At 49.8% G+C, this 22,326-nt stretch overlaps 3 protein-coding genes and 1 pseudogene across 7 annotated transcripts; 1 reads left to right on the top strand and 3 right to left on the bottom strand.

The window, feature by feature from the left end:
- Window positions 1–3: 3 nt before the first annotated feature.
- CNPY4 (canopy FGF signaling regulator 4) lies at window positions 4–8,155 on the bottom strand. 2 transcript variants are annotated; one of them, XM_064295858.1, is made up of 7 exons: window positions 7,928–8,155; window positions 5,681–5,807; window positions 5,497–5,593; window positions 4,759–4,881; window positions 3,924–4,041; window positions 3,736–3,830; window positions 4–107 (listed from the first exon to the last, which is right to left on the bottom strand). In XM_064295858.1, exons 1-7 carry the CDS (start codon window positions 8,067–8,069, stop codon window positions 30–32), a joined length of 780 nt encoding a protein of 259 aa, XP_064151928.1. In that variant the 5' UTR covers window positions 8,070–8,155; the 3' UTR covers window positions 4–29. The 2 variants fall into 2 exon arrangements, with proteins under 2 accessions (XP_064151928.1, XP_003422548.2); XM_003422500.4 differs by lacking the exon at window positions 4–107 and having other exon boundaries at window positions 3,154–3,830; window positions 7,928–8,151.
- LOC135233001 (palmitoyl-protein thioesterase 1-like) lies at window positions 154–2,794 on the bottom strand (annotated as a pseudogene).
- An 83-nt stretch (window positions 8,156–8,238) lies between the features above and the next one.
- TAF6 (TATA-box binding protein associated factor 6) lies at window positions 8,239–18,162 on the top strand. 3 transcript variants are annotated; one of them, XM_010601807.3, is made up of 15 exons: window positions 8,239–8,481; window positions 13,136–13,348; window positions 13,454–13,540; window positions 13,670–13,823; window positions 14,035–14,091; window positions 14,185–14,304; window positions 14,543–14,688; window positions 14,798–14,875; window positions 14,990–15,091; window positions 15,170–15,352; window positions 15,600–15,674; window positions 15,814–15,939; window positions 16,467–16,640; window positions 17,161–17,358; window positions 17,613–18,162. In XM_010601807.3, exons 2-15 carry the CDS (start codon window positions 13,193–13,195, stop codon window positions 17,991–17,993), a joined length of 2,037 nt encoding a protein of 678 aa, XP_010600109.1. In that variant the 5' UTR covers window positions 8,239–8,481; window positions 13,136–13,192; the 3' UTR covers window positions 17,994–18,162. The 3 variants fall into 3 exon arrangements, with proteins under 3 accessions (XP_010600109.1, XP_010600110.1, XP_010600111.1); XM_010601808.3 differs by having other exon boundaries at window positions 8,239–8,520; XM_010601809.3 differs by having other exon boundaries at window positions 8,239–8,586.
- AP4M1 (adaptor related protein complex 4 subunit mu 1) lies at window positions 18,051–22,309 on the bottom strand. 2 transcript variants are annotated; one of them, XM_003422501.4, is made up of 15 exons: window positions 22,089–22,308; window positions 21,898–21,986; window positions 21,455–21,561; window positions 21,279–21,375; window positions 21,016–21,126; window positions 20,845–20,925; window positions 20,557–20,619; window positions 20,389–20,455; window positions 20,239–20,292; window positions 19,781–19,887; window positions 19,585–19,679; window positions 19,239–19,283; window positions 18,952–19,002; window positions 18,710–18,821; window positions 18,051–18,544 (listed from the first exon to the last, which is right to left on the bottom strand). In XM_003422501.4, exons 1-15 carry the CDS (start codon window positions 22,144–22,146, stop codon window positions 18,320–18,322), a joined length of 1,362 nt encoding a protein of 453 aa, XP_003422549.1. In that variant the 5' UTR covers window positions 22,147–22,308; the 3' UTR covers window positions 18,051–18,319. The 2 variants fall into 2 exon arrangements, with proteins under 2 accessions (XP_003422549.1, XP_023397498.1); XM_023541730.2 differs by having other exon boundaries at window positions 21,898–22,309.
- Window positions 22,310–22,326: the final 17 nt, after the last annotated feature.

The following is a 22,326-nucleotide window of genomic DNA, read 5'->3' as shown; positions in this document are numbered from 1 at the left end:
AAACGCACTGCCTTTGACTGGGTTCCAACTCACAGTGACCCCACAGGGTTTCCAAGGCTGTAGATCTCTACAGAAGCCGACTGCCACATCTTTTTCCCATGGAGCACCTGGTGGTTTCCAAACGTTAACCTTTGGTAAGCAGTCAATAGCTTCAACCATTGCCCCACCAGGGCTCCTTAGTTTAAAGCATAGCTAATCTTTTTCCCAAACTGGCATTCTGCAGAACAGTCTCAAAGAAAGTGTTGATAGGTTTGTGGGGGCAAGGGGTGTGGGAACACTAAGACTTCTACGCACAAACAATGTGGGAAATGGTAGATTAACCTTAGTTTTCTTTACAGTAACAGGAATTTTCCAAGTCCTTATTATTCTAATGGGAGTTGAGCTCCAAGAGGTGAAAGAGTATACAGGATTTCCCAAGCTTTCTGAGCACTTTTTCACAGAGCCCATCAGAAGCAGTTTGAACTATGCTGGTAAATACGATTTTGGGGGATGGATGTTAGAAAGCCTGGTCTCTTCACATTTTCCCTCCTATTCTCTGCTAAAGACAGTAGTAGTGAGTCAAATCCAGACCACTAGTCATATAAAGAAATCAAGGACAGATTTAGTCAAGGGTGGAATGGAAAGAAGAGCTGTCTCTTCATTTTTCACTTCCACCCTGACCACTCCCCTGCCCCCCCCAATCTATCAAGATGTACATTTTCTCCCTTAAGCAAGGCAACTGAGTGCTATTCTTCTTTGACATCAGAGTGACTAATTCATCACTACCTGAGACAAATGAGTCCTACAGAGGCAAGATGGGAGCAAGTGGAATTTGTCTAGTAATTGCTAAGATACCACAGAAGGCATGTTATTATCCAGGTAGTACTTTTCAAAGCACAGGTTAAATTTCCACCAGCAAAAGTGAGCATTTATATAACTCAGCCCTGGGTACTGGACTCTTCTCTTGGCTTGAAATGTGACCAGGTTTTCTGAATTCCCCAGAAAAGGTATCTGCCCTTAGGATCTATCTCATTGCTTTCGTTCAGTCTCCTCTGGGCCTGGGTGCAGTTCTGGCATGGTTCACAGCAGACTCCTTTTCCTGAGCTTGACCACATAAAAGGTTTGTAAAACAATCTCCCTGCTTACTGGTTAATTAAACTTGCATTCAACACCATATGGTGATAAATAAAAAAAAAAATCAAACCCACTGTTGGGTCAACTCAGACTCATAGCTACCCTACAGGAGAACAGAACTGCCCCATAGGGTTTCCAAGGAGCGCCTCGTGGATTTGAACTGCTGACCGTGTGGTTTGCAGCTGAACTCTTAACCACCACACCACCAGGGTTTCCCGTATGGTGATAGGATGAGGCAAAGGGTAAGATTCAGATCTTAGATCTTTCCAAGCAGGGCATATTAGATGATGACGGGAGAGAAGGATTAGTTGCAGGCCGGATCTGAGCTCAGGTTTGGGCATGAAGGGTACTGTTTCCCACATAGTTTGGAAGTAGAAGCGGCTCCGTGAGACCTGGGGCAAACTACGAGAGTTTCACTTAAGGGGATGATGTGGGCATCAAACTTTCTTCAGATGGTTGAAGATGTTGCTTGACGTGGATTGAATTGTGTCCCCCAAAAATATGTATATCCATTTGGCTAGGCCATGATTCCCAGTATTGTGTGATTGTCCACCATTTTGTCATCTGATGTGATTTTCCTATGTGTTGGAAATCTTACCTCTATGTTAATGAGGTGGAATAGGCGGTAGTTATGTTAATGAGGCAGGGCTCAATATACAAGATTGGATTGTGTCTTTTGAAATATAAAAAGCAAGCACAGACACAGGAGTACTTCCTGCCACCAAGAAAGAAGCACCAGGAGCAGAGGGTGTCCTTTGGACACGGGGTTCCTACGTAGAGAAGCTCCTAGTCCAGGGGAAGATTGATGACAAGGACCTTCCTCTGAAGACAACAGAGAAAGCCTTCCTCTGGAGCTGACACCTTGAATTTGGACTTCTAGCCTATTAGACTATGAGAGAATAAACTTGTTTGTTAAAGCCATCCACTTGTGTTATTTCTGTTACAGCAGCACTAGATGACTAACACAGTCCCCTTCTGTAGCCAGAAGGCCTGGCTTCCCTGCATTGCCCATTTCCTTCAGACCCAGGCTGTCCAATATGTACAAAGCGGTGTTCTGTAAGGGGATGGTTTCCTTGGCTTGGCCACTTTTGTAAAATCCAAAGCACTTGGAATCCACAGGGTCCACAATGGGATCATTGAGGAATTTCACCATCACAAACTTCTTCAAGGTCATTAGGTTTTTCTTGTAGGACTCATTGACACCCCTCTCCTGACTTACATCCAACAAGAAAATGCTATAGTTGCAGTATGCATCCCCCTTTATGGGGTCGTGCCACTATTCTGCTTGCACCAGGCATTCTTGAATGGCTTTGGGAGGCAGCGCCACCATTCAATATTTTCCTGAGCAAGTCACAGACAGGAGAGCTCTCTCCTGGGCATCAAGGGAGTCCAAAAACACCTTGATGCTGTCCCTCAACAGAGATGAGATTGATTGTGGGAGGTGAGGGCATCTTTGAGCCACTGCCCTCAGAAATTGGCCTCCCTGGGAGAATCCCATAGCATTATAGCCTTGCTACAATTAAGGATCCATGGCGAGAGTCTGACACACTGTCAATACGTGGAAATTGACATTCAAGAAGCAGCTGTTCTCTACATCCTATATCAGTGTCTTCCCAATCTCCAAAGAGAAGACATAAATTGCAGGTATTTTCTTCACAATCATTTTTTTAACAGCACCCATGCTTAAGGGATTACAACAGCTGTCTCCTACCCCATGCCAGATCACCAGTGGCAGTAGCAGTGGCAGCAGTGGGTCGAGATGCCCCAGAGCCCAGGCAGTGTAGGACCTGGGCAGGAGAGCAACACCCCAGCACCATTAGCTTTTAACAGGGCAGCAGCCAACAGCACTATTCTCTGGGTGCCGACATATTGGCCAGGTATAATGTGTATACGGCAGTGTGCAGAGGGAGTTATCGGAAACTTTAGGCCCAGCTGAAACATATATATGTATATATATGTATGTAAAGTTTAGTAGTGATTTAAAAATTTGACACCTGTGAAATTATATGGCGGGCCCTTGGTGAAATCAATATGAAGTAGACCAAGTATCTACCTGCCTAATTTAGTGTTGTCCCATCCCCATCCAGGATCTCATTCTTGTTCAGTTTGCTGGCACATAGCCTCCTGGACACAGACAGTGTAAACAGTGTAGAGAATGTCTACTCTGGGATCTTCCTGTAAAGGTCTGAAAACTGAGACCCAGAGAGGCAAAGGGACTTTCCCAAGCTCCACAGCCCCAAAGTCACTGCTGACCTCTGGAAGCAGTAGAGATATTTAAAGGGGAAAGCCTTGGGTATTGTCAGCACACACACCTGCCATTCAGGGTGCTGGATGGCAGGCAGAGGGCCCATCTATTGGGGCAGGACTTCAACCTGCTGCTCCCAGCCTCTCCCAGTAGTATGCCATGCTGTACCACCAGGATCCTGCCTAGCCTCAGATAGGAGAGAACAGCTACAAGCCCTGGAATGGGTCACTCACACAACATACAGCATTAAAGCTGTGGGGCAGGGAAAGCTCAGACGTCAGAAGGTTCTTCTCCATGACCCCTGCCCTTCCTGGGGGCTCCAAGACAAGTCAAAGGTCCTCTGGGTCATGCTTGGGGTGGCCTGGTGTCTTGGTTACCTCTTCTTCCTCCTCTTCATGCTCCTCCTCCCCTTCTGTTTTCTCTTGTCTATCTGTGATCTCCTCCTTTCCAGTCCAAGTTTCCTCTAGACACGCTAGGTTGGGTGACAGAAGATGGTTTAGATATTGGTCCTGGAAGTAGGGGAGGTTGTGACCTCGCAGGAAAGGTGCCCAGCCCACACACTTACCAGTTTCTGCAGCTGGAAGCACGTGCCTTTTACAGAGAAAATGCTGTAGGGGCTGCTCCTGGTGGTGGAAGTACCAGTCTCCCACAACGTCTTCGAACTCCTCCAGCATTGTTTCACACTAGTCAGGAGGAAGGGCCAAAAGGGCGTCTGTTCTGCTGGGCTTCGGAAACCCTCCTCTCTGCTCTCCACTTCCTGTCTACCCTATCCCACCTGGCTGACCTTGGAGAGGCAGGCAGCCTGGGTTTTAAGCTTGGCTTACTAGATGTGTGATGCCCATTCACTCAATAAACATTTCCTAGCACCTACTCTGTGCCAGGGAGTTTATTGAACTTCTCTGAATCTCAGCTCCTTGCCTGTAAAATGGGGAATGGTAATAGTACTTGCCTCAAGAGGTTGTTGTGAGGGTAAATGAGGCAGCAGCTGGGAAGTATGGCCTCCTGAATCTGGCACATAGCAAGTGCTCAATAAGCAGTTAAAAAACCAAATCCATTGCCATCGAGTTGATTCCAACTCATAGTAGCCCTATAGGACAGAGTAGAACTGCCCCATAGCGTTTCCAAAGAGCAGCTGGTGGATTCCAACTGCCAACCTTTTGGTTATCAGCCGAGCTCTAATCAGAGCTCCCACAATAAGCCGTAGGGGTTATTTATTAGCCTCTGTTATCACTTCTTGGTATTCTCCCAAGCCCACTTCAATTCACGGTAGTCTTCATTTTACCACTTCTGCCCTCTTCTCCCTGCTCAGAGGTAGACGTCTCCTACAGTCAAATTCTAGGACCCAGTTCTCCTCTCAGGTCCCCTTCTCCCCCCTCGGGCAGCACAATATCTTATCCTACCTGCTTCTTGAGGAACGTGACCTCCACACTGGGCTCGTCCCACAGCTCCAGAGGTATCCCCAGATCCACCTTCACCCCCTTCTGAACCAGGCCTCTCAGCGTTGCCATGGTCTGACTCTGGCCCTGAGAGATGAGGAATTTGGGTTCAGAGATGTAGTGGGGTGCGGGGGTTAGACGGGTGCAGAGTGGGGCACTTGCCCCGAGGTGCAAGTTGAAGGGGGTGCCAGATGACATGCGGAATAACATTTCGAGGCGCCACAAATATGAAAACTGGCTCAGCCAGACAAGAGGCGATAAGGTGTTTCTGCTGACAAGTTGCCACTATCGAAGGCTATGCATCTTGAAATTGGGGTGGGGACACAACTTAGAGATCGCCTCTGGGTGCTCAAATTTGGGGAAGGCATGTAATATAGAGATTGCCCCTGGGTGCTTGAATGTGAGGGACTCCAAGCAACTTAGAGATTGCCCCTGGGCACTGGTTACGCTCACTATACCCCTGTTTGGGATCAGCCTGCTGGCCACCTCTTTCTTCCTCTTTCCCACCATATCCACTTTGTCAACTACTGGAGACTGAGGAGTGAATTCCATGAAGGTGAGAGGGGGGAGTCTGATGATGGGAAGGGGACACTGGAGATGGGGAGTGATGGGCAGACATCTCTTGTGGACCTCAGGGAATATAAGTCATTGTCTCTAAGAGGTGGGATCCCCCACCATGGCTGCCCTGGAGAAGGGTCTGACCTTGGCGTATCTCAGTGAACCCTTGCGTTCAGCATGAACACTGTAATCTAGGATCCGCTCACATAAATTCTCCAAGGCCTCTTCCAGTCTTGTCTCCCTGTGGGAAGAGGGGAAATAAGGATTCCCTGGATGCTGTAGGAGTTCTCAGGGCTCTTACAGTGAAGGGACACCAAGGAAGACTCACGAAATGCTGTAAGGGACGTGTCTCTTCCTCTTGCCTGTGTCCAGCACCTGCCCCAGCTCCAGCATCTCTCGAGATCGACCGGTGCGGCTCAGCTCCTCCTGTAGCTCCAGGCTCAGCAGCTTACAGACTTACGGAATAAAGACGTTCAAGGAGATGTGAGAGAAAAACAAACACACCAGCACCTCATTCTGCAGATGACCAAAGGCAGCACAGCATGACGGTTAAGTATAGGCTCTGGGGCCAATCTAACTGGTAGAATCCTGGCTCAGCCACTTAGTGGCTGTGTGACAATCTTGCTGTGCCTTGGTTCTTCATCTCTAAAATGGAGATAATGAAAGTATCTCCCTCAAAGGGGTATGGCGAAGATGAAATAAGTTAATATATGTAAGGCCCCTAGAATAATGCCTGGCACACAGTGAGCACTGTATATACGTTTGCTGTTATTTTGCAATTATTTATTGAGTGACTTTTGTATGCACACTAATATAGACAGCAATAAAACCCACAATCCCTATCCATGGGACATGTGACACTGCCAGTGTAGACAGACAGATGATGACAATATGGTGCAATGGACTCTACACTAGGGATTCAGATAAAGAGACATCCTCATGAGGAAACACAAAATTCATTCAACAGTGATTTCCTGAAGAGCAACCATCACTCCTGCTCTGCCACAGTATTTCCAGCACCTAGCACGCGACCTGGTAAGTGGTGGGTCCCAATAAAAGCGTATGACCAATACAGAAGTGACAGGCAAACTAAATACTGGAGCAAGTAACAAAAGTGCCTAAAACGTACCAGGTGCTATGCTAGGGCTTGGAATACACAGACACACCCTGTCCCTCAAGGAGCATGATACAGTGGGAGGTGACACATGAGGAAAAAGACTTCCAGAGGAGGTAATGTTTAAACTGGGTCTTGAAGAATAGGTAGGTGCTTACCAGACACAGAAGGAGAGGGTCACTCCAGGCAAAGGGAAGAACAATGTGCAAAGGCAAGAGGTGCAAGAGGATAAGGCAGAGTCGGTGACCGGTGACCAGTGAGAAGTTCAGTGTGGCTGGGGCCATTTTGGGATAGGGGATGGGAAAACGGAAATATAAGAAAGGTTACAGCAAAGATACTTAAGACACTATGCCCAAAATGTTAGCTGTATTCTGATCACAGTAAGAGGATTGTAGGGGTATTAAAATAAGGACAAGCGGATGGACACGCTTATGTCTGTGTTCAGAAAGGATGATGGATGTTGCCGGGTGGAGAGAAGAGTGGGGACACAGAAGTGAAGGGAGAAGAGAGCTTAGGACCAGAGTCTGAGAAACACTGCTACTGATATGCAGTAAGGGATGAGGTGAAGAGAAAAAGGATCCAGGGAAGAAATTACCATCAGGAAGGCAACAAACTAGGGACACCAGGGCACCTGATTACCCAACTCTGAAGTGCCCCTTCCAGGTTGGGCCCACACTAACGCAGCCACAGAAGATGCTGCTTGCTGTAAAATCCATACAGTGCACACCCTCTACAAAGCCTCACATCATAGGGAAACTCACAGCAGTGTGACCTCCTCTTTGGTTTATGAGCTTGAAGGGTGGAGTTGCTCACTCCCAACCCCCCTCAGGGGTGCACAGGTCCTGTAATTTGAGAGCCTCTCTGTGGAGCTGGGACAGAGGATGTCCACAGGTATGAACCTCACACGTGGCTCCGGCACGCCCTCCAGATTTAGGTCCAGTGACAGGGGCACGCACACACACACACACACACACGCACACACACACACACACACACACACACACACACCCGAAGATGCTCAGTACACAGTAGGCACTCCTGGGCATGAAATACAATTCCCACAAACCATGGGGGCCCAACCTCGCAAGACAAAGGGGGCTCCCTCTGGATGTCTCATGGGAACTGTACTGCCATAGTCTTGAGATCGCACTATGCCATTCCCTTCCTTGATCTCTTTCGAATTTTGCCAAGTTCACCGAACCGCCTACAGGCATTCAAGAAGGTCGAGTGACCTATCCATCACGGTCCCTTTGGTCGTATCAGTCCTTTCTTTAACACCCCTGCAGTCCTCTTACTGTGAGCAGAATACAGCCAATGTTTCTAGCAATAGCATACAAGTCTCTTTACTGTATGGCCCCAACCTTTCTTACATTCCCATCCTCCCACCCTCATCCCAAACGCGCTCCCAGCCGAGGGAAGTGCGGCAGGGGGATACAGATAGATGCTACTCCCTTTAGATACCTTCGCATTTGCTGGGCAAGCGTTCTAAGTCATCGTCCTGCTCCTTCGGCGTTCTGGCCCGAGCCCCAAACACTGCCAAAACGAAAAACAACGTCCCCAAACGCACAGGTCCCATGACAAAGTGCGGTCCACGAACAACCATTCTTCTATTTCCAAACCAACTTTTGCAAGGCAGCGGGCCCTTTAAATTCAGAGGGAGGGGTGGACGGCTGCTGGAAATCCAGCCTAGCAGCTCGAGCGCGTGCGCAGTGCCCACCGAAGGAGGCGGGGCCTTACGTACTTCTGGGCTTCCCCGCCCAGGTTTGGTGGCGCCTCCTGAAGGTCCTGGCCGACGGGTAGTGAAGGAATAAATCAGAGTAATTGGGACGGGAGAGAGTACTCCTTCCCACATATTTAGAAACAGTGTTTTTATATCATTTCAGGACGTAAGGCTAGGGGACTTGTTCCAGCTCCGCGGAGGGGCCGTGTATTGTTGTCCTCTGCCCGGACCTGCTCCCTAGAGGGGGCGGGCCCAACATGGCGCCCAGCGCCGGGTGAGCGGCGCTTTGGCGGCGGTGAGAGACTTTACAGGCTTGGACGCTCGGCTGGCGGGGGTGGGTCTGAGTGATACCAGGGACAAGACCCCCAAAAGGTCCCTTGTGGGGACCGGCAAGAGGACGGTTGGTTGTGTGTCCCTGCGCGTGGGGACCCCCGTGTGTGTGTTTGCATTGAAGGATGTTGGGGGAGATGGGGGGGGTCTCTGAGCCTTTGCTCGCACTGTACCCATTGCCTGGGGGCCTTCCCCCCACTTTCTCTGCTGGGAAAACTACACAGCCTGGAAGACGTAGGTCAAGCCAGCCCTCTGGGAAGCCTTCCCAGTGCCTCCACTGATCTGAGGGGCTTCTGAGGCTGTAGGGAGTTTTATGAGCCCTCATTGCACACCTGTATCTATAGGGCCCAATGCGGGGGTAGCAGAAAGACAGATACGTAGTCAACCTCCAGTGGGAAACGTCCTGAAAAGGACCAGATTCTGGGGACAACGGCGGGGGAGTGATCAGTTCTGTTGGGGAGTGGGGTGGCTTCGCTGAGGGGAGGTGAGTACCGCTGGATGTTGGAGGATTGATAGGAATTCTTGTGTACCCAGCACCAGGCACAGCATATGTGTTGAATAAATGTGTTCCCTACAGGTACATAAAAATGTAGCTATAAAATGGGAGAGGAGACCTGGGATGGTTTGAGAAGAGCCAAATTCTCCTGCGTCTTGCACCTTCCCCGTCTCCAGTCCTTCACACTCCCCTGCCCCCCAAGTCGGTGCTGAACACTATTGACCTGTATCTTCCTAATGTACAGCTCCAAGTATACTACTTTTGATCACAGAGTAGATTCCAAGCTTGGGCCTGTATCTTATTCATCTTGGCAGTAGTGATGCCGAGTATTTATTGAACACCTACATGGTATATACAAACATCTCTAAGCCTTACAATTCATTCAAATATTTATTGAGGGTCTACCTTGCCTTAGTCATTGCCTGGGCTCTTGGAATACATCAGTGAACATAACAGACAAATATCCCTGTCCTCATGGAGCTCACATGGTGGTGGTAAACAATAAGAAATTATAGAATATATTAGATGTTAAATGCTGGCGGGGGGGAGGGGAGGAGCAAAGTAGAGCAGAATGAGGGTGGGATGGAATGTTAAATAGAGTGGTCACGGTAGGCAGCCAAGCAGATATCTTGGGGAGAGCATTCCAGGCCAAAGGAACAGAGCAAAGACTATAAATCAAGAGTATGCCTGGCAGCTTCAAAAAACAGCAAAGAGGACAGTGTGGCTGGAGGTGGAAAAGGGAAAGAAAGGAAGTCAGAGATAAAATGAGGATGGGGCAAACCTTAAAAGGCCCTGTGGGCCATTATAAGCATTTTGGATTTTACTATAAGGCAAATGGGTAGCCATTACAATATTTTGAGCAGATAAATGACATGATGGGGTTTACATTAGATGGAATTATGTTGGCTATTAGGAATAGATGTAGGTAGGTGAGGGTAGAAGCTGGGAGACCTTGTTAAGAAGTTTTTGAAGATATCCTGGGAAGAGATGATGGTGACGTGGGCCAAGATGTTGGAAGTGGGGGAATCAGAGTGGGTCCGATGTGAGGGTTCAGATAAAGATTGAGTGCCTGCATGGACGGCACTGCTGTAAGTGAAGATTAGGAAAGCTGAGCCTGGAACAGGTGGGTAGAGATCAGGAGTTCAGTTTTAGTGGAGCTTTTGAGGAGGCAGTTGAGTATACAAGTCTAGAATTGGGGAGAAAGATCTGGGCTGGGGATATAAGTTTGTCCCATAGAAGTGGTTGAGATCACCAGAGAAGTACATGTAGCTAGAGAAGAAGACCAAGGACTGAGCCCAGGACACTCCAAAATTAAGCAGACAGAAAAGGAAAAACCAGTAAAGGAAACAGCAAGGGAGTAGCCAGTGAGGTAGGAGGAAAACCGAGTGCAGGTAGTCTGGCAGTCAAGTGAAGAAAAGTATTTTCAGAAGAAGGCAGTGGTCAACTGTATACTGCTGAGAGGTCAAGTAAGGTGAGAACCTTGGAGTTAGTGATGTGGAATCGTTGGTGACCTTGACAAGAGCAGTTTCAGGGACATAGTGGGGGCAAAAGCCTGCAGTGGGTATAAGAAGGAAAGGAAAGGAATTAGAAAGGAGTTCAAAGTCAACTCTTTCAAGGAGGTTTTTTTTTTGTGTGTGTGTGCTTTAAGTGAAAGTTAACAAACCAAGTCAGTCTTTCATACAAAAACTTATATACGCTTTGTTATATACTCCTCGTTGCTCTCTGTAATGAGACAGCACAATCCTTCCCTCCACTCTATTTTCGTATCCATTCAGCCAGCTTCTGACCCCCTCTGCCCTCTCCTCTCTTCTCCAGAGAGGAGCTGCCCCCAACATCTCATGCGTCTACTTGATCCAAGAAGCTCATGCTTCACCAGTATCATTTTCTGTCCTATAGTCCAGTCCAATCCATGTCTGAAGAGTTGGCTTTTGGCATGGTTCCTGTCTTGGGTTAACAGAAGGACCATGACCTCTGGGGTCCTTCTAATCTCAGTCAGACCATTAAATCTGGTCTTCTTATGAGACTTTGAGGTCTTCATCCCACTGCTCTCCTGCTCCCTCAGGGATTCTCTGTTGTGTTCCCTGTCAGGGCAGTCATCGGTTGTAGCTGGGCACCATCTAGTTCTTCTGGTCTCAGGCTGATGTAGTCTCTGGTTTATATGGCCCTTTCTGTCACTTGGGCTCATAATTACCTTGTGTCTTTGGTGTTCTTCATTCTCCTTTGCTCCATGTGGGTTGAGACCAATCAATGCATCTTAGATGGCTGCTTGCTAGTGTTTAAGACCCCAGCTGCCATTCTCCACAGTGGGATGCAGGATGTTTTCTTAATAGATTTTATTATGCCAGTTGACTTAGATGTCCTCTGAAACCATGGTCCCCAAACCCCCGCTCCTGCTATGCTAGCCTTCAAAGTGTTCAGCTTATTCAGGAAATTGCTTTTCGTTTAGTCCAGTTGTGCTGATCTCTCTTGTATTGTGTGTTGTCTTTTCCTTCACCTAAAATAATTCTTATCTGCTATTTTATCTAATTAGTGAAAACCCCTCTCCCTTTCTCCCTTCTCACTCTAATAACCATCAAAGAATGTTCTCTGTTTAAACTATTTTTCGAGCTCTTTTTTTTTTTTTATAATAGTGGTTTCGTACAATATTTGTCCTTTTGCAACTGACTAATCTCATTCAGCATAATGCCTTCCAGATTCCTCCATGTTATGAAATGTTTCACAGATTCATCATTGTTCATTATCGATCCATAGTATTCCATTCTGTGATATACCATAATTTATCCATTCATCCGTTGATGGGCACCTTGGTTGCTTCCATCTTTTTGCTATTGTAAACAGTGCTGCAATGAAACGTGGGTGTGCATATATCTGTTCATGTAAAGGCTCTTATTTCTCTAGGATATTTTCCCAGGAGTGGGATTACTGCATCGTATGGGAGTTCTATTTCTGGCTTTTTAAGGAAGCGCCAGATCGATCTCCAAAGTGGTTGTGCCATTTGACATTCCCAGCAGCAGTGTATTAGTGTTCCAGTAGTGATTCAGTAGATTCAGTAGATTGAGAAGGTAATGATGATGCAGAAAGATGGGAGAAATGCTAGGACAGTATGAGTTGGCGAAGGGCATGAACAGTTCCTCACTACCAGGTGGGAAGGCAGAGTATGTGGATGCAGGTGCTGGTAGGTAGGTAGACGTGGTGAGCGTCTGGAGGTTCTCTTCTGATGGGTGAAAGTTAGGATGGAGAAAAAGGTGCTGGAGGTTTGAGAGGATCAGGAAAGGTGTCAGCAGGACAGTGGGAGAGTGAGTGCCCTGTAGAAGTATAATGTGATTGTCTGGCAGCAGTAAGAACTCATTTGAAGTTCATGGTCATGAATTTAAAGTGAGAACTCACCAGCGAGGTTGTGTGGTTTTCTCGTCATGTTCAGTTGTACGGCTCTGTAGGCTCAGAGTGGGAGAGTGGTGTTTAAGCAGTGTCGTATTTTTGTTAAGCACGAAGGATGGTGTGAGAAGGGGCAGGGGAGATGAGGTGCATGCGTAACAACCTTAGGGAAAAAGGCATTAGCCACACTTTACAGAGAAGAAAACCAAAGCTGAGAGGATTTAAGTCATTTGCTTAAGCAACACAGCCAGATGGTGGTAGAGCTGTGCTTTAAATTTAGGTCCATATTCGTCTATTGTACCTCACTTGTGAGGAGCCCTGTTGACACTGTGGTTAAGCACTCAGCTGCTAACTGGAAGGTCAACGGTTTGAATCCACCAACTGCCCTGAAGGAGAAAAATGTGGCAGTCTGCTTCTGTAAAAATTACAGCCTTGGAAAGAAACCCATGGGGCTATTCTACTCTGTCCTGTGGGGTCACTATGAGTCAGAATTGACTCCATGGCAGTAGGTTTTGGTTTTGGTACCTCACTTTACAGTGCCTGGCTTAGGATTAGAGCTCAGTAAACTACGTTGAATTGGATTGGATTCCTACTGTTTTCTGTTTGGACAGAAGACACCCCTGAATTCCTTCCCTCCCCGTACCTCCTTTGTCTTCCCTTTGTTGTGGCCTCTCCTGACAGACAGTCCCTCTTCTTTGGGTCTCATGTTTCTTTTTCTCTCTCCTGCCTGTCCCATCCCCCTGCCAAGGTCTCCATCTCTCCACCCTGGAGCATCATCCTAGGAGAGGGGAGGAGGTGCTCCAGAATGGCTGAGGAGAAGAAGCTGAAGCTCAGCAATACTGTGTTGCCCTCTGAGTCGATGAAGGTGGTGGCCGAATCCATGGGCATTGCTCAGATTCAGGAGGAGACTTGCCAGCTGCTGACAGATGAGGTCAGCTACCGCATCAAGGAAATTGCACAGGTAACCTAGCCCCTCTGCCCAGCCGTTTATGGAGGATGTTGCCAGTGGTCTCCTTCTTCACCAGGGTCTTGGGCTGATGTCTGCTCTCTCCCTCCCCACCCTCAGGATGCCTTGAAGTTCATGCACATGGGGAAGCGGCAGAAGCTCACCACCAGTGACATTGACTATGCGCTGAAACTAAAGAACGTCGAGGTGATTGGGCTATGAAAGAAAGGGGCAGGAGGACTGAGGTGGGAGCAGGCTGGTGAGACACCATCCCCCCAGACACTGCATTTCTTCCCCATGCTTCCTTCTCATCCCAGTGTCTTTCTCCCGATACAGCCACTTTATGGCTTCCACGCCCAGGAGTTCATTCCTTTCCGTTTTGCCTCTGGTGGAGGCCGGGAGCTTTACTTCTACGAGGAGAAGGAGGTTGATCTGAGCGACATCATCAATACCCCTCTGCCCCGGGTGCCCCTGGACGTCTGCCTCAAAGGTTGGGGGTGGGGAGGGCAGCGTGGCAGGGAGGAGGGAACAGAGAAGCAATGCATATGGGTTTGGGGAAACTCACAAGTGAAAACCTAAGTGTGAGATCCTTGGTGAGATGTACAAAAGGGGAGCAGGAACTAAAATACATTCCTTAGGGTGGAGTGGCTCCCTAGTGTCCATCTAAAAGCAGTTCAACTTTAAGTCTTTCTTCCTTGCAGCTCATTGGTTGAGCATTGAAGGCTGCCAGCCAGCTATACCAGAGAATCCACCCCCAGGTAACCTCTGTGCCCAGAATCCATCCCTCTCTATCTCACTCCCCTTTCTCCTTCCACACTTGTCAGTTCTGCTGTGACTTGCTTTCCCACCAGCTCCCAAAGAGCAGCAGAAGGCTGAGGCCACAGAACCCCTGAAGTCAGCAAAACCAGGCCAGGAGGAAGATGGGCCCTTGAAAGGCAAAGGTCAAGGGGCTGCTCCAGCTGACGGCAAAGGTCAGTAATGCTAGGCTAAACCTCTCCTGACTCTTGCCTCAAAGCCATGTGGTCATTTGTGCAGTGGATGAAGTAAGGACAGAGCGGTGAGATCTCAGGCCAAAGAGCCCTAGAAAGGATCAAGAAGCCTGAGGAAGCCAGGTCTCCCTGGGTTTTCGGGAATGGAGGCTTAAGCTTTGTCTGGTACTGAGGCCTCTTCTGGAGCTCTTCTTCTAACCTGTTTTCCGAATTCACACAGGGAAAGAGAAGAAGGCACCACCCTTGTTGGAAGGGGCCCCTTTGCGACTGAAACCCCGAAGCATCCACGAGTTGTCTGTAGAACAGCAGCTCTACTACAAGGAGATCACCGAAGCCTGTGTGGGTTCGTGTGAGGCCAAGAGAGCGGTGAGAACTCCCACCTTCTTTCCTTAACCCTGAAACTCCTTCTTTTTGAGGCCCCACAAATTCCTCCCACATCCTTGCCCTACCTCACCTACTTCCGTTCCTCCCACAGGAAGCTCTGCAGAGCATTGCTACAGACCCAGGACTCTACCAGATGCTGCCACGATTCAGTACCTTCATCTCAGAGGGGGTGAGCATTTGGGAGGACCAGGATCTAGGATGAGGTTCAGAGGGGTAAGGAGGCAGGCAGCAGGAGCCGTTCATCTGAGGGATCTCGCTGTCCCATCACTTCTCCCTCCCTTAGGTCCGCGTGAACGTGGTACAGAACAACCTGGCCCTGCTCATCTACCTGATGCGCATGGTGAAGGCGCTGATGGATAACCCAACGCTGTATCTAGAAAAATATGTGAGTGGTCCTGCCTGCCCACCTCTCTTCCCAGGATCAGGGTAGTTAGAACCCACTGACCTGCCACTTCTCCCTCAGGTGCATGAGTTGATTCCAGCTGTGATGACCTGCATTGTGAGCAGACAGCTGTGTTTGCGGCCAGATGTGGACAATCACTGGGCCCTCCGGGACTTTGCTGCCCGCCTGGTTGCCCAGATCTGCAAACACTTCAGCACAACCACTAACAACATCCAGTCTCGGATCACTAAGACCTTCACCAAGGTGAGTAAGAACATGGGGTGTAGACTATGCCCACGCAATCAACGAGAGCTTCACTAAAACCAGTGGCGGGCCCGTTTTGGCTGGGGAAAAAGTCACTGAAAACAAGGGCCAGAGGGAAGGGGCCTGGAATTCGGGGTGGGCTAAAGGATTTTAGCCTCATCAGTAATGCCTTAATGATTTGCAGGGAAAGCGTGTTTAGCCTTTTCCACACACCTTGATCTGAATTTATTTTTTCTTCCCCTTACAGAGCTGGGTGGATGAGAAGACTCCATGGACAACTCGTTATGGCTCCATTGCTGGCCTGGCAGAGCTGGGACACGATGTTAGGCCACCAGTGGGAAGAACTAGGGGAGGGGAGGCAGTCATGAGGTTACAGAGGGCTACAACCCCACCTGCCGCCCAACCTGGGAGACAGTGTGGTGACCTGGTGGCTCTGCTTCTCTCTTCTTCCTTTCCAACAGGTGATTAAGACTCTGATTCTGCCACGGCTGCAGCAGGAGGGGGAGCGGATCCGCAGCGTCCTGGACGGCCCCGTGCTGAGCAACATCGACCGGATAGGAGCTGACCATGTGCAGAGCCTCCTTCTGGTAACCACAGCCCCTACCCTATGCCCACTACTCCCAACTTCTTCCCACTGATCCCTCCACACAGACAGGTATAATGGTTAGCAGGCATGTAACGTATTTTATTTAAATACGTATTCCCATCTTTTGTCTCGTGTATTCAGAACACCTGAAGAACGCAGGGTTAAATAAGAAATAAGGGGTCTGAACTCTCAGCCTGTGCCTTTTTCTAGACTACACTGTCCCCAACAGTGCTTCTGTATCACTCTCTGGCCTATTTTGTACAAGACAGACACCCCATGGATCAAAAGTCCCTTTAGATATTGCTTACGAGGATACCTGGTAAATTCTCCATTTATACCAGTTGGTGCCCATGTTTTCTTATGAAGAAAATCCCCCACATTCCTTACACATACTGATATCCCAGCATAGCTTGGCCTCCGAAAGGAACATATGGAAACAATGGGTTTTCCTTTTTCACCCCTTCCCTGTCCCTCTCCTGGAAGTACTAACCCTCCCTCTACCTGGCTTTATTTGCCTTCTGTCTGCAGAAACACTGTGCCCCAGTTCTGGCAAAGCTACGTCCACCGCCTGACAATCAGGATGCCTACCGGGCAGAATTTGGGTCCCTTGGGCCCCTTCTCTGTTCGCATGTGGTGAAGGCTCGGGCCCAGGCTGCTTTGCAGGCTCAGCAGGTCAACAGGACCACTCTGACTATCACTCAGGTCAGTGACAGTGGGCAGGACAAAGGGCAACCAAGTGGAAAAGAGACAGAAGATGAAATCAAGACAAATCAGATGGGACAGAGCTGTGGCTCTCATCAGGATAGGGACTTCCACGTATAAACACATACTCAAGACACGTGCGGTCACTTTTTTAAACCTCAGAACCCTGTGAATTGGAATCTTGGGAGAGTCTAGGCCCCTTTAGTGAGTGATGCCCCAACCCCAGGTCAGAATCACTGAGGAAGTGAAGGGCCCAGGTTTTTCATTCTAGGCCTTTTTCTTATTTTTTCATGTATTCATCTATGCAACAAGCATTCATTGAGGTTGCACTGTGTGTTGGGCATTGTGGGAATAAAGAATGAGCCAGATGAATATTATTTTTTTCAAAGATTAAGTCTTTATGAGAGGAGACAGATATTAAATATTAATTACACAGAGAACAATATAACTACCATTGTGGTAGGCGTTATTCTTCTTTTTCTTGAATGTTGACGTTTTCTTTTTGCTTCTTTCCCTACAGCCCCGGCCCACGCTGACCCTCTCCCAGGCCCCTCAGCCTGGCCCTCGGACCTCTGGCTTGCTAAAAGTCCCTGGCTCCATCGCACTGCCTGTCCAGACACTGGTGTCTGCTCGAGCTGCTGCCCCTCCTCAGCCTTCCCCTCCTCCAACCAAGTTTATTGTAATGTCCTCCTCCTCTAGTGCCTCATCTACCCAACAGGTATGTGAAACCATGTGGAAAGGGAACGGTGAGGGGCCCGGGTTCCCTCAGCATCCTGTGGAGGCCCCAAAGTAGAACCCACTCACTCTGGGTCCAAAAACAAGAGATGGAAGGGACACTTCCCAGGGTCTTGTGGGGCTAAGCTGCTCAGCCTGGGCAAGACTCTTGAGCTACCCACTCCCACCCCTGGCCTCTGGAAGTAGGTCCTCCTGTGGGGAAGGCTCAAGGCAATTGACACTCTTTTCTTCTCCCAGGTCCTGTCCCTCAGCACCTCAGCGCCTGGCTCGGGCTCTACTACTACCTCTCCTGTCACCACCACCGTCCCCAGTGTGCAGCCCATTGTCAAGCTGGTCTCCACAGCCACAACTGCACCCCCCAGCACTGCTCCCTCTGGTCCTGGCAGTGTCCAGAAGTACATAGTGGTTTCTCTTCCCCCAACAGGGGAGGGCAAAGGAGGCCCCACCTCCCATCCTTCTCCAGTTCCTCCTGCTTCATCATCTCCCTCCCCACTTGGGGGCAGTGCCCTCTGTGGGGGAAAGCAGGAAGCTGGGGATAGCCCCCCTCCAGCCCCAGGGACTCCAAAAGCTAATGGCTCCCAGCCCCCTGGATCTGGCTCCCCTCAGCCTGCTCCTTGATGCTGTCACACACCTGCTGACCATCTTCTCTCCCGCTGGTTTATACACAAACACACATACACGTTGGGGGGAAGGAAGTAGTAAGTCTACTTCTCCCACGTAATTTTCTTTTTAGATATTGTACAGTTAGTTCCTCAGAATAAAAGTTTGATTTGTAAGTTCTGATCCACCTCAGTCTTCCTGTGTCAGATATCATGTAAGGGTTAAGCCTGTCAAGCCCTCCCGGCTTCCTGGTCCCAGGACTTCCATCCCAGACACGCGGGCCAGAAGGCTGGAAAAGCAGACATCATCATTTTCCTGTTGACAGTGTCCTCATTTGGGGACACTCAGATCCGAATGACATAGGCATCGCTGTGGCTTAGGTGTCGCACCCACTTGTGGGGGTTGGCGTTGCCGCAGGGTCTGAATGCAAGCCTGAGGAAGCGAACCTGGAGGCCGGAGCATGTGTGCCGGGGAAGTTCAAAGGAGAGGCTTGCAGGGCCCAGCCCTAGTGGAGGGGCTGAGGTGGAGGGCCCATGGCCAGCAGGCCCAGAGAGGCTGGGGACATCCATCTGTGAGGAACAGGGGTGGGAAGAGGGGTGCTGAAGGGTTGGAGAGGAAAGAGGGCAAGGACCCCAAGAGGCCAGATAGGAACAGTGCCATTAGGAGGGATATGCCAGGGGCTGAAAATGAAGGTTCTTTGGGGGGAGGGCGTTCAGAGAATCAACAACTGATACCTGGAAAAGGCCTGACAGCTGAGAGCCTCCTTGTACCCGAGGTAGGTCCCAGTGAAGGGCTCCTTCCCCCAGCTCTGCCTTCTGATCTGGGCTGCTCAGCTCCTGAGAGAGGCTGGTGAGGAAAGGTGCTGAGCTCAGCCCCCACCTTCCTGGGGGGTGAGCCAGTTGTACTTCAAAGCTCATGCTCTCTACTCCCCCTGTTCTTCAGGGAAGCAGGGGAAACCACCCACACGCACACTAACCTGACCACCCCTCGTGGCAGGGGAAGGTACAGCCTGATGTTGAGAGCTTGGCTGCAAAGAAGAAATGAACCAAGTCAGCCCCAGAAAGGTACAGTCACTTGTCCCCATCGTTCTTTAATGTCACAACCGGAGTACAACACAGGTGCTACCATCCCCTTCCCAAACTAGGGGACTCTATATTAAAAGGGATTCTGAGGCTGATGGGTGCATATGAAAAGGCAGGAGATATTTTGACCCTGTGTCCTATTCACATAGCTGAACTAGGCCTGGCCAGACCCAACTCTTACCTCTTTGGAGGTAGATCACATCGTAACTTCAGATAAACCTGGAGCCTGGATGAAAGGGTAAAACACCTTTACCAAGAACATGTCCTACTGGCATCTCACCATTCCCCACCCAGACCTCCATGCATGGCTGTGTAATTGTGCCCCAGGGAGAGAGAAGGTGCTGAAATCCAGCCCAACTCCAGCAGCCAAGCCTCTCATGGGGCTGAGTCCACATGGAGGGAAGTGTGCCTTTTTCTAATTCTCAATCTATTATCACTACCACTGCCACTCCTCCACAGCAAGTCCTGGGAACACATATGTATCGGCTTGGGTTCCAGAGAAGTTCTACAACAGGGAATGATCTCACCTGCCTGAACCTCGGTCCCACTGCACAGAGGGAAAGAGCCGGAAAGGGAGAGGGGAGGGGAGGTCATCTGAGAGTTGGTACCGCATTACAGTCAGCTGAAACCAGAGAGAAGCAGAGGTTGGTTCAGTCTCCTCACACCTGAACTGCCTCCTTTTCCGACAGTAGACAGACTATACTGGGCCACCCCTATCCTGACCTCTCCTTGAGGTGGCTGCAAGCGGAGGATTCGATGAGACTCAAACTCGTCCAGATGCACAGAGCTGTGAAATGAGACCTCATCAACCCGAATTCCTGGCCCATAACCTGCAAAGAGAGAAAGACCCCTCTCTTAAGCCATACTTTGAGAAGGAAGAGCAGGGAGAGGGGGAGGATGTCTTTAATACACTTAAATGCCCTTGCCCTATTCTAAGATGATCCAGTTTTCTCTATGAAATCTTGGCAATGCCTACACCTAGGAGGGAGCCCTGGTGGCACGGTGGTTAAGAGCTCGGCTGCTAACTAAAAGGTCAGCAGTTCGAATCCACCAGCCGCTCCTCGGAAACCCCATGGGACAGTTCTACTCTGTCCTATAGGTTCACTATGAGTCTGAATCGACCCAACGGCAACAAAAAAAATTTTTTTTAAATAGCTGTGAGAGAAAGGCTTTCTCCTTACCTCTCAGTTCTGACTTCCCCACACAAAATTCCTCTGTCAAACCAATGCGCATCTCTGTTAGAAAAAAAGTCAGAAAACTTAACAACGCCATACGTACCACCAAGAAGCCTGTCCCTACCCAACCCTGGGGCCAGCCTGTGGCCTTCTCACCAGAGCCGCTGGGCAGAAAGCTCTTGAGTCGGATCTCTCCCTGCACATCCACCTTCAATAGTGAGCCCTGAGAATGACAGGGAAGTTAATACCCAGAATTTTGTCCACCCCAGCGTGTTTCCCATATACCATCTGTCCTCAGCTCCAGGGCTAGGGATCCAAACTTACATTAGATGCTATCAGTACAGACAATCTCTCGACCACATCCAAAAAAACTTCATTCTTTTGATTCTGAGGAAGAGAGGGGATTTGGGTGGTTGGAGGCCGAATGGCCTGTATTCTAAAACGGGTAGGCTGAAAGGATCGCATAGTTGAGGCTAGGGCCCTGGGGTGGGGACATGGGGGTGAGGGAAGGAATACTCAGCTCTAGGGGTAGTGGAAAGAAACACCTGGATCTTTGACTCTGGAGTCCAGAAAAAAACTGGGAGAGTCTGCCACTGTCAATTCTTTCCTCACCTGGTCAGAGTGACTGGAGAGGATGGGGCGGCTGGCTGCGCTGCTGGGGGCCACTTTGCTCTGTTGTGTCTCAGCCCCGAACTGTAAAACACCCAAAGCAATCAATCCTTCTCGGTTACTCCTAGCCAACCCTCCTTCTCTTTCCTCATTTTTTATACCCCCTCCACTGACCAAGCCAACACTGCTGAGGTCAAAGAGGCTGAAGGGCTTGCTGACCACAGCTTCCGTCTGGATGAAGTTCCTCAGCATCTCCATGGATGTGGTCTGTACGTAGCCATAGTCCTATTGGTGATGGAAGGAGGATCTTTGGGTGGTCAGTAGGGAGAAGGGGTGAAAAGGAGCAGGAGTACTTAGCTTCCCAACAATAGGATCCCACGTAGAGGAGTGGATATGTCAGGGGAACAGGGACAAATGAGGGATATCCTTGAGCTTACCAACACTTCATCCAGTAGTTCATAGACAAGAGCTACATTGCGGGAGATGGTCCCCTCGCTCAGGGAGCCACAGTAATCACCCAGGAGGGTGGCTAACCTGAGGCAAAAGAAAGAGGTGTGTATATTCTCCTTCTCTCAGATCCCCACTCCCAGATGCCCAGCCCAGCCCTCCTCACCGGGAGAGCAGCTCTAGGAGGCTGAAGGGAGAAATGTTTTCTGAAGTCGTGGCCACCAAATAGAGGCCGCTGTGTCTGATATGAATAAAATGACGGCCATCGTGGTGCTGAGAGGCAGAGGCAGGAAAAGAGCTAGTGGTTAAGACCTAAGTTCACATCCTAGCTTCCTTAATAGCAGTGCAATTTCAGGTGAACTTGAAACCACCCTAAGTCCCAGCATCCTAAGATGCAAACGGGGTTAATAAAGAGTGCCTACCCCAGAGTTCTGAGAATTGAGGGACAAGGAACTGTGCGTGGTATATTGTTAGCACCTAATGAACTTTGATTAATATTATTTGGGAGAATGTTCTCACCAAATGGAGGCTCTCAGGGAACAGCCCCGGGGACTAGGAGGCGCCCACCTGTCCCCGCCATCTCCTACCCCCCCATTGCGGGGTGGTTACCATGACAACCGGGGACTCGTCTCCGGGCAGTCCCGTCAGCTTCCGGTAGAAGAGCTCGGCCACATCCCGGCCACCACTGTCCCCGCGGACTGACCGGGTGGAAGGACAGTTAAGAAGCTGGCGATACACCCTGTCTCTGGGGCACCACTCCCACCAAGTCCCTCCACCCCCGCCCCGCATGTCAAGGATACAGTCTTTGTAGATGAGCGGGTCCCCCTTCGAGGACAGAATGAAGAACTGGGAAATCATGGTCGTTCTGGAGAGGAGACAAGACTGCGAAACCTCGGCCTGCCCCGCCCTGCGGCTCTGGAACAAAAGGACGCGCGTGGGCTGGGCCTTTAAGAGCGACTCTCCTCCGGCCCCGCCGGCTGGGACCGCGGGAAACCGGGCGCCCGCCCCGCCTCGCCCGGACTTCTCCACCCGACCCCC

Source organism: Loxodonta africana, chromosome 12 (assembly GCF_030014295.1).
Source record: "Loxodonta africana isolate mLoxAfr1 chromosome 12, mLoxAfr1.hap2, whole genome shotgun sequence".
Classification (NCBI taxonomy): domain Eukaryota; kingdom Metazoa; phylum Chordata; class Mammalia; order Proboscidea; family Elephantidae; genus Loxodonta; species Loxodonta africana.
Note: the sequence above shows the minus strand (reverse complement) of the source record. Positions and strands in the feature narration are given on the sequence as shown.